The 10,603-nt window shown below is 40.3% G+C and overlaps 2 protein-coding genes across 2 annotated transcripts; both read right to left on the bottom strand.

Moving 5' to 3' along the window:
- Positions 1-296: 296 nt before the first annotated feature.
- kxd1 (KxDL motif containing 1) lies at positions 297-2,440 on the bottom strand. Its single transcript, XM_022754397.1, has 5 exons — positions 2,318-2,440; positions 1,857-1,975; positions 1,512-1,664; positions 1,384-1,430; positions 297-1,250 (listed from the first exon to the last, which is right to left on the bottom strand). The coding sequence occupies exons 2-5, from the start codon at positions 1,952-1,954 to the stop codon at positions 994-996; spliced, it is 555 nt and encodes a 184-aa protein (XP_022610118.1). The 5' UTR covers positions 1,955-1,975; positions 2,318-2,440; the 3' UTR covers positions 297-993.
- Positions 2,441-3,287: 847 nt separating this feature from the next.
- sinhcaf (SIN3-HDAC complex associated factor) lies at positions 3,288-9,275 on the bottom strand. Its single transcript, XM_022754396.1, has 6 exons — positions 9,117-9,275; positions 6,462-6,589; positions 6,255-6,354; positions 6,015-6,138; positions 5,724-5,874; positions 3,288-5,532 (listed from the first exon to the last, which is right to left on the bottom strand). The coding sequence occupies exons 2-6, from the start codon at positions 6,587-6,589 to the stop codon at positions 5,202-5,204; spliced, it is 834 nt and encodes a 277-aa protein (XP_022610117.1). The 5' UTR covers positions 9,117-9,275; the 3' UTR covers positions 3,288-5,201.
- Positions 9,276-10,603: the final 1,328 nt, after the last annotated feature.

The following is a 10,603-nucleotide window of genomic DNA, read 5'->3' as shown; positions in this document are numbered from 1 at the left end:
GGCAATTGCTTTGTGGTCATTTGATTGTTTATATATGTAAGGAGCAGCTCCTCCTCGATGTTGAGGGCAAAACAAGCTGCCTAACCTGTATCTCTTCTTATCTGTGTTTTGTGTACAGTATTCCTCTGCTGGAATATCACATGGCCTCATGGATGAATTATGGGATGGTGGTTCTGTGGGTACAGATGCCACTAAGTTTAACAGTCTTGTTCTTTTAGCATATTCAGAGCAAACATATTATTTAAATCCACAAATTAAAACTGTATAAATATGACAGAAATAACAAATGAAGTCCGTTTTAGGCTGGATTCCCCCCTTTCAAAACTGTATCTTTAATGGGTAGCAATGCGGAGGAGTGGTCAAAACATTCAGTCACACAACCTGGTTTCCAGCTCTTAGGGCGAATTGGTATCACATTAAATGCTGCTAAAATCATTCATATTCCTGGTTTTAACAGGAGTACACAAAATAACAAAGCTGCAATATGTGATATTGTTAATTGTACCACAACAACAACAACAACAGTATTAACTACTCGCAAATCCTAACACATCATGAGACCCTCAGTCAGGTGTGCATCTCTTCAAACCTCAATACACATGAAATATGCTTATAATCACACGATTGAGGGTGTTTGCTCGGGTTTACTGTCAACAAGACAGATATATTTATAGTGAGATACTATACAACTTCAAGTATTATCTGCATTATTTTAGTGCTGTGCAGGTGTATGACAAATAAGCATGCCAACAAATATCCAGTGTCCTCATTGACAGTTCATAGCCATCTATAACATCAAGGTTGTGATGCTCTTTCCAACAGATAGATTAATGACTGGAAAAGTCAGCAAATATTGTAGAGGCACCTGCCCTGGACCCTGTATGGAACAAAAACTCAAATATACAACATGACCTCCTGCTAATTCCTCCTAGAATAGTTGTAAGGATGAAGCTCAGTTTCAAGTGACTTAAATTGCTTCACAAAGTGTCCGCTCTATTCTGCAGGTACAGAGTCAGGACCTTCGTCCTGTAGTACGGCGGTCTCTAGGACGTAAGAGGTGGGCGTGTCAGGCGGCTCTTGGGAGAGATCTTCAGAGCATCTGCTCACAGTGGGTGAGATCACATCTGGACTTGTGTCACATGATTCTGTGCTCTGCTCAGAGGTGGCTGTTGCGATTGTTGTAGCAACACTGGGGGGAACTGGGTCAAACTCATCGTCGTCCTCCTCGAGGATCGGTGACTCATGAATATCTGCCAAATAAGAAAAAAAAGAACAGAGATATTTTATATTATAGAGATATTTAGACATAACATTTGAACAAGCTGATTTGTGGAAGTTGATTGTGTTAATGAAATGATGAATGGAGAGAAAAAGCTAACTCACTGCTGAAAGCATCTGGGTACTGCTTAGCAATCTTCCCTTTTAGTGTTCTGGTGAGGCAGAAGAGACAAAAAAATCAAGAAGTTGTATTTGTGTGTGCATAAGTTTTGCTCTGCTGGTGTTGTGTTTACCTGATCCTTCTAAAGATGCTGTCCAGATCTTTCTTCATCTCCACAAGGGTGCGGGTGTGAAGCAGAAAGTGCTCATTCATCTGCTGCAGTCGCACGTTAGATAGCCCATTGAAGTTGATCAGCATTTCGTTAGTTTTCTCAAAGCGGTCAAGCCTGTTTCCACAATAAGTCACAATAAGTCAGCAAAGCAACAACAATGTACAGATGGCAGTTTGCAAAGAACAAGGCACGTGGCAGCATCACTGTCATGTACAGGTGAACTGACCTTCAGCAAACAGCACATTTCATACTTAAATATAAAGAAGCAGAGAAGCCAGATGAAGCTGATCAGAGCACAACACTCACATGTGTCTCTGAGCTTGGATGATGGCGTTAACATCCTCAGAGTTGACCATGCTCAGCATCCTGCCACAGAACACGCCAGATGCTGTGGACTCCGCCATGATGAAGATCAAGACGAAAAACTGAGAATACAAACTTTAATTCAGAAAAGTGCGAGTAATGTAATAATCACATAGATCAACAACCTAAGCACACTGAACCATGAACTCACAGAGAAAGCTTAATAATAAACCTATTCAGTGCTGATATCTGCATTAACAGCTAGTTGGATTCAATGACGTTACTTCACTTAACATTCTGTCCAGGGAAGTCAACTCCAGATGTTAATTTTCTCTGAGATATTTTAATCGCAGGATTTTGTACCGATGAGTAACTTTATAAACAGTTCAGCAGCCTGGACGAAATTACACCGTTAGCTTGTAAGCTAAAATAACAACCAGAGCTACAACATTCATGTTACCTACCCCAGGTTCCACAGTGGTTGTTTTTAGACCTCTGTCCGTTTAAAGAACAGATTTGAAACTACATATGCAGCCTAAAGCTACACCTGACAGCTGGCTGTAAAATAAAAACAAAGCACATCCGCATTTTTTTTTTACTTCCTGTCATAGGACTACCGTTTCCGGTGGGGTTTTTTTTTCATTTGATTTTTTTTCTTTTCTTTATTTAAAACTGCGCAAATTACAGATGTACACCATTCAGGAGTATGATTTAGGCATATTTCTGTCTTTCAGATTAATAATTATATAATAACAATAAAAACGAATGTGTGGGACATCTCAGACCTACATAAATACACAGATAAATATCAGTGAAAAGTAAAGCATTTTTCTTAAACAAATGAAAAAAGTATATAATTATAAAGCACATGCAATGATATCCAAAGTAATGGATGTTATGATTTCCTTTCTACTCAAATATACATTCAAAAAAAGCCTTATTATAGCTAATGATTATCTATCATGCTATCCATGATTTATGAATGTGGAACATCCAAAGGAGGCATATCACCCAAAAACATTCCCCAAGGTACAATTTAAAAATTCTGCTTATTTCATCAGAACAGAGAAAGCATTAGAGTAGTACAGTGATATTTATCTGGTGGGAACTGTTTGGGTGTATTTTGACTGTGCTGTGCTGCGGATATGTGGATAACAGACAGACTATAATGCTGCATAATGCTGCAATAGTTGACAAATATCTTGACTTATGCAGGTGTAAGCCCTGTGCTTTTATTTTCTGTAAGAATCACTTCAATAAGCTTACTGTACATTTTCTGTTATCATTGTTTTGAAACATTTCTAAATTATAAAAATAAATTTGCTAAATTTCAAAAGCCTAAATAGGAGAGGACAGTTTTGTGCCTTTTGTTCCTGCTGAGTTCATGTTTATCCACCTTATACCAATAAATTCAGTAACTCCACATACTTCCAGAAAACTCACAAAATTACTTTTATTGAGGGACAAGTAAAAAAAGTACATGATGTATAAAAAATACAAAACCGCTTTGTCTAACTTGTAAGCTAAGTAAATGCATAGCAACAGTACATGCAAGTCTAGAGTTAGGTATCCTACTGTTCTGTAACATTTTTAAGCTACAGGCTAAACAGGGGAAAAGTACAGTTTGGTTGCAATCTATCATTCGTTTCACTCTACATGATACAGATCTAAAATGATGATACAGAATAAGTTAGGTTGCACGCAACTCAACTGATGAGTAAATAAATACTTAACATCATTTCACAAATATTGACAACCGGTAATTCAACACAACGTTAAACAAAGCTTGTGTGAGAATTACATTCGATTTCTGATGTACAAAAACCATGCTAGACGTAAGCTAAAGATGAGAAGAATTTGGAGTATTACACTTCTAAGTGGGGATGCAGTGATATAAATAAATATGAAATAAATAAATAATGAAACCCATATAAGAGCCAAATGGCTCACCCAACCCCTTATGTACATAACACACCCCCTGCTCCCAACTACAACATCACATGTATGAAATTTCATATTAGTGTTTGTTTTTAGAATACCATAAACATACATACAAATGACCTCGGACAAGCACAAGTGTCCATAGAAAACCTGCATTGATTTGACATTGGGTGAATTTCAATGTGCTTTGGCTTTCATTTGATAAATAAAGTAATATTAGGCTATATATCACAACATGTGTGGTATATAAGAGGCAATGGCATAGAATTTCAGCTTGTATAAAGTATTTTACCATATACTGACCGGGAATGAGGGAAATCACTGATATTGATATTGCTGAATGACTATAGACCGATTGTGTGTTTTGCTGTAGTATTGTGTGGTATTATTATGCAAAGACACTTATATTTTTCCTTTTTCTTTTTTTTTTTTACATATAAAAATAAGTTAAAACTTCAGAGAAATGGATCCAAAAAAATAAAAGTAAGATTTACAGTTTATATAAGGCCATGCAATTTTAGTAGACTCATGCATCAGATCATTAGGTCTTTTGGATGAGTGGCTTGCCATTCATGCAAAATGCACTATGTGTTGCTGAGGCCACGATAAATATAGCTACTGTCCCTTTTTGTTCCTAAATACCAATCCAGAATTAACACTAGCACTGTCTGTAACACATAATTAAGGCTGGTGTATTTGCTGTTGAAGCTGTGAATAGGCCTTATTTAAATGGGACCCACATACGTATTTGCACACAGAGACGCTAATCCAGTCTACAAACACAAAATCTTTGATAGGAGTGGATGTCAATGTGAATAGACACAAACACAAGGGCTACTGTACAGGTCTGTGCTCTGTTAATGTAAAGTGTCATTCATTCCAAAACGAGATATCCACCATTTAAAAAAAGAGCTATCAACTCTGAACAAAGAAAGCAAAACTAATCCCATCATATCAGTCATCTTGACATATATGCTTATAAAACATCCATGTTGAGAATGGTTTCAGCTGTATGTTTGAAGTGTTGAGAAATGAATTTCAAGTAGCACCTTTTTCTGTGAGTAAGTGGATCTATTGCGTTTTGGAATAAATTCTTTTAAATGTACCAGCAAACTAGAGCTCCAGCATTTCATCTAAAGTAGATCAAAAACACTACGGATGATGGCCCACCGTCAGGATGGTTGGAATATTAAATACAAAAAAAAAGACAAAGTGGAAACACAACAGTCCATAAGTTACCGTTTAAACATAATAAACAAACCTCCAACATTATTGTGGAGAAGACCAAAGGATTTTCAGCTGCTTTATGATTGAAGGCAATCTGAGGCGACTTCTTTCTATAAGTGCTTGAGAGAAAAACAGCACCCCAAGATTTCTTCAGAGATGTGTGCAAGGGGGGTTTTTACTTTACCACCCTTCCTCCGCCACCACCACGCTCCTGGTTGGAGGTGTTGTCACGGTAACGCATAACTGAGCAGGCTCTGCATTTTCCTCGCATGTTGGCGTCTCCTTCACTTCCTCTCCCGTCTGGGAATTTTGCCCGCTGACATCCATGCCCACCTGGCCCTCCACTACCTCCACTTCCTCCTCCTCATCTTCCTCCTCCTCATCCTCTTCCTCCTCCTCTTGCTGCTGCTGCTGTCGTTGTTTGTTGCGGCAGCACGGTTTGAACAAATGCGGGTCGATGAGCACCTCCCCAAAGCGCCCCTTGTAGATTATTCCACAGCACACTTTTTGCCTACACAAAACATGATACATTATTCCTATTCAAATGTATGCAGCAAGACCACAATGTGAAAATATGCTCCATGGACAAAAATGGCTCTTTTTTATATGTAGTATCAAAAACAATCTGCAACGTGTGCTTCTAAATCCTAAATAATGAATCTGTAGCACAAAGAAGTGCCACTGCCTCACTGTCTGACTTACCTCTTCCAGTAGGTGAGATCCAGGAAGGAGAAAACAGGTGAGCGGCTTGATCCTGGGCTCAGCTCAGTGTCAGACCCGTCGTCCGACAGGTTGCTGTAGCTGGGAGACTGAGCAGGAGAGGCACTGGAGGTGGTGCTGTGAGCATCTGAATCTAGTGGGCAGAACCAAGTGCCAAAAGTGAAGGGAGGATGAGGTGTTACTTGTGTGGTGTGTTTTTAACAAAAGAAACAAATGAGTGAGTGCCATTAAACATGTAATTGTATCATTGAATGAGAAAAATGCAGGGCTCACTGTTTCTTTTAAGCTCTTTCTGCAGCCTGCTGATCTGGCTAGGCCGCGCTTTCTTGGAGACGGACTTTATCTTCTTGGGCCTGGAAGTTATCTTTAAGCTGGGACCTCCCCTGGCATCCACCACCTGTATGGAGCAGGGGAGAAGAAAGGCAACGAGAAATGTTGATTGTTAATGAGTTCCCATGATTCAAGTATTTAATCAAGGCCCAGTAATAGCTCAACCATATGATTCTCACTCACGTGGTTCCAGTTCTTCTTAGTTCCCACAGGTAGCTTTTTCCATCGTTTCACCAGGAGCACACAAGCATTACAGATTTCTCCAGAACGCGTTTCACTCAATCTGCAAGATAGTAACACCTTGTGAGGGAAAATTTTTCCTATCAATAAGGCATGTTAAAATATACATATTATTGCTACAAACTCCACGTGCTCAGGTGTGCCTCCTACCCGAAACAGCTCCTGAACTCCTTCTCATATCGCTTGCTGTCCGTGAAACGAGAGCTTGACGACTTTGCGCGGCAGATGCAGCAGCCGTCCAAACTCCTGTACATTTTCGGCTTGTGAAAGCCAAACATCTGAGTGCAAAAAAAAGATTGAAATATTTACATCTCAGGCTCTCATCAGTGTGCATCATGTGTTAACTGCAGTACCCCCGCCCCCCTCAGCCGTAGCCTTCTAGTTCAGATCAGAGATCGTAGTTTATTGCCCCATTTCAGATTATTCAAATGTAAATGAATAGATATGTATCAAATATTTTTGTCACGATCATAGAGCACTAAAAACATCCGCGGAAAGCGATTTTGTTAATGCATCTCTCCGCTCTGACCCACATGGGGGAAGTAGGTCAATAGTCAGACAGCGTGTCAGACAGATCATGTCACCAAGCTGCGCTCACAGGATGCACGCTTCATTTTGGAAACTCAAAATATAAACATAAGCACGCACTTAGTCTCAGCCTTCATCCTGCAGATAAATACATTATATGTTATGGTCAAAAATAAACCACGGAATGCAAGAGTATGTTGCATACATGCATGAGAACTGCAAAAATATAAATATGTCCGAGGTAGAATCACTCGAAATGCAATAAGCGCGCCGATTATGCAGAGGAATTATGATTTATGTTGCTAGGCAAAATTTATCCTCCACAGCACATGTAGACCTGAACTGCGGCAAAACTGCGAGCCGCGCCCCCCAGACTGGGTTTTTTTTTCTTGCCATCAGTCCTCGGGGTCTTCTGTCAGTGCGGTGCCACAGAGAGCAGGCAAAGAGCAGGGGAAATAAAAACCTCTCACTCTGCTGGTTATATCAGATACTTTGTTAGCGGTAGAAGATGAGAACTAGAAAACAGTCGCCCAATGGCTGAAGATAACAATATAAGTATGAAAAAATGACACGGCAAAAAGACTAATTGTCAGCAGTGAAAACTCTTACATGGTAAGTGTATACAATTAGAATGAAAACCCATGAAATAATAGATACATAACATAGCCATGTAAAGTATCACAACTGCCGGATTTCAATGTACAAACTTTACTCCTGCAGTATTTTCCTCCAGAAACTGGCATTTAAGCCAATGTCCTACAATTATGCAGAGGTCGAATTGTAGCTCTGTTTAACGGGGAAAGTGCTCCACTGAGATTAAACATTTACACGAGTGTCCTGATTAAGACAACAGCAACACACGTAACACGCAGGTAACACGCAACATAACACACTTAGAAGCAATTAGATTAAAAGAAGAGAATAATCAATAATGTTCTGAACAAAACACATATATTCAGAATGGTAATTAAGAGCTGTAATTTCATAGACGTTATATAAAAACAACCTTGCACCTGCTCGTGCATGTGTTCTGGAGTATGCTACAAGTTTTTTAAGCCTTGAGTGTGTGCTCTGTCATCAACAGACGATCTCTGCAGCAGAATACAGTACGTGACGCAACTCAACATGGCAACACACTTCAAAGGCGGAGGCAGTGTGGAGAAGGGGGTGTGATGCGATTTTCCGCAAAAACTGTAATATTTAAAGTAAACTGTAAAAATTCCCTCGAAAGCGATTGGGGCTTGTGCGAACGGCACCTCTGCCTTTTAAAATAAAATAAGACACCGTGAAATGCACTTATTTTTATCGAGAGAAAAGTGCAAGTCGCCGATTTCACCGCCCACTCCAGCGAGGAAGCATGGCATGCCACACGACCTGCTTCATGCGCACCCATTTTATGATGACCGTCCTCTGTTCGACGGAGCCAGACTTTCCTCCCCTACATCAACTTTACGTAGTGAGATAAACTAAGACAAACACATTTCGAAAGAAAAACGGCGTGGCCTCAAATTTACGAGAAAGCTGTTCTCGGATAATCGTGTAATTTGATCTTTACTCTTTGTTATTCCAGAGCCGCCTCGCTGCAACAGTCCACCTTCAACTACATGTGCACGAAGTTCAACGCGACGGCTTTTTGAAAGTCGGTGTTAAAACCGCTTTCTAACACTAAACACCATTTCTTAACCAGCTCAGGTTTCATAAGGTGTTCTTAAATAGTTTGTGTTTTGCTGTTTTGTTGACAGCAGCGCCCGCGTGCTGAGAAGCATCTCTGGTCCGGGTGGGCGTGAGAGACTCAACTTGGCTTATTTAGCAGGCGTAGCTGTGTAGTAGTCTACATGCGCTCTACAGCCACAATGTGGACATTGTGGCTTTTTAGAGGAGCAGGTTTCAGGCCGTAACGCTCACAGTGACCGACTTTAGCTAAATTTCGGCAGGGAATAAAGGAGTGATGTCCTCTTACAGCCAAATGCACCGAAGCAACCAATAATAACAACAACAGCTAACCTTTGCTCGTCATGCTTGCATGTGAAGGCCATTTTCACACTATTCAACATATCTTTTCGTTTATCTTGCACTCCCTCCACTTACTTTAACTGTTTATAAAGTGACCTACACATCAAGCTGACCACCCATTCGGTTTTGCAGCAGGCCTAAAGAGAGCAATTGTTCTGAGACAAGTCGAAGCTTGGTTTCAGTAACACATCGGGAAGCTCCGGAAATACTTTAAACCCCTTAAAGCTTCACAACAAAACAAATAAAACTGACTGCCTACTGTACCTTTTTGCAAGTTGCTTGAAGCTGAGTCAAAGTAATGGTCCCTTTAGCGCGTCGTTACGATGTGACTATTATGAAAATCGACCCGCATCAGTAACCCGCTCTCTTGTTGATGTCTGCGTTTGTGGACGGGACTGGATAGTTGTGGACATAGTGCGCATGCGTCATATCCACACCTCCATTTCAGAGTAGAGCAGGAGGGTTTTTTCTTTTTCTTCAATCAAACCATTTACATAAACGACGTATGACGTTTCCGTGCGTCTGCATTCTACTGCCCTTATAAGGATGGGAACATTGCGCGGGAACAGGGGGCTCGGCCCCGGTTGCTATGGCACATTGGAGAATGTAAGCAGGGGGGCGGAGCCTGTCGTTTTACTACAGAGCGCCAGATGGCCCGTCTGGAGGCCTACGGTTTTTAGGGGGCTCGGCGTCTAGCACGGAGATGCGCTTTGTTGATTCCAATTGCGTGACAACGGACCAGATTAGTAGTAAATAAAATGTGGCTGAAACAAGGGGCTTCCATCCAGTGGTCAGCTTAGGGCGAACAACCACTCGTGCCATTTTCCTTTCAGACAACCAGCGAACCAGTCATCCTCCTGTCACATAACACTGCATCAGTTTGGGATGTGCACACTGTTATCAAGTGGTGGAATGTAACTAAATAGGCTACATTTACTCAAGTACTGTACTTCAATGCAAATTTGAGGTACTTGTACTTATGCCACTTTGCCACTTCTACTTCACTACAATTCAATGGGAAATATTGTACTTTTTACTCCACTACAATTATTTGATAGCTTTAGTTACAAGTTACAAATTACAATTTTTGCACACAAAACACATGAAAATGCACAAGTACAGCTGACAATTAATTGGCAACTATTTGTAATTGTCATTGTCATTTTTCATACCTCAAATGTGAGGATTTGCAGCTATTGATTGGACAAAACAAGCATTCCTGAGGATCTGAACCACTGCTACCACTACCACTACCACTGCTGCTGTCTTTGCTGGTATGTCTAATAAAATTTGGGAAAGCATGTAAACAAAAGGTCAGATGACCAGAGTTACTTCTTGACTATTATGGAGCCCTGAACCACAGTCTCTAATGCAATCCAATCCATAGCTCTGCAATAAATACTCAGCAAGCCCATGTAAATATATAGCTTCAAAACACCTCAGAGCTTGTCTTCAAAAATCACTCACTTAATAAAAATTCAGTCTCACAAGCTTTACAAAAGTAGGTTTTACTTCAGGGGTATTAAATGGAATTGCATTAACTGCATGTACTGTTTTCATTTGGTGTAAAGGCTCTCACAACAAAAACACTGCCATCAGTGTAGTCGAGCCATCAAGTTTGCATTCAGCACACTATAAATATCATCATGATGCAGTAGTGCTATGTGGTGAATGTACTTTGCTTTGGAACTGAAAATCATTTTACTATGCAGGAATCTTATGTCCTTTCAGACATCACAGACTTAAAGTAA

Source organism: Seriola dumerili, unplaced genomic scaffold (assembly GCF_002260705.1).
Source record: "Seriola dumerili isolate Sdu_G_001 unplaced genomic scaffold, Sdu_1.0 BDQW01000219.1, whole genome shotgun sequence".
Lineage (NCBI taxonomy): Eukaryota > Metazoa > Chordata > Actinopteri > Carangiformes > Carangidae > Seriola > Seriola dumerili.
Note: the sequence above shows the minus strand (reverse complement) of the source record. Positions and strands in the feature narration are given on the sequence as shown.

Coding starts and splice junctions, on each gene's coding strand:
- kxd1 (XM_022754397.1), bottom strand. CDS start 1,954: ATGGCGGAGTCCACAGCATCTGGCGTGTTCTGTGGCAGGATGCTGAGC. Junction 1,665..1,856: donor ATCCAAGCTCAGAGACACAT/GTGAGTGTTGTG, acceptor TTGTGGAAACAG/GCTTGACCGCTTTGAGAAAA. Junction 1,431..1,511: donor AGCATCTTTAGAAGGATCAG/GTAAACACAACA, acceptor CTGCCTCACCAG/AACACTAAAAGGGAAGATTG.
- sinhcaf (XM_022754396.1), bottom strand. CDS start 6,589: ATGTTTGGCTTTCACAAGCCGAAAATGTACAGGAGTTTGGACGGCTGC. Junction 6,355..6,461: donor GAGTTCAGGAGCTGTTTCGG/GTAGGAGGCACA, acceptor ACTATCTTGCAG/ATTGAGTGAAACGCGTTCTG. Junction 5,533..5,723: donor GATCTCACCTACTGGAAGAG/GTAAGTCAGACA, acceptor TGTTTTGTGTAG/GCAAAAAGTGTGCTGTGGAA.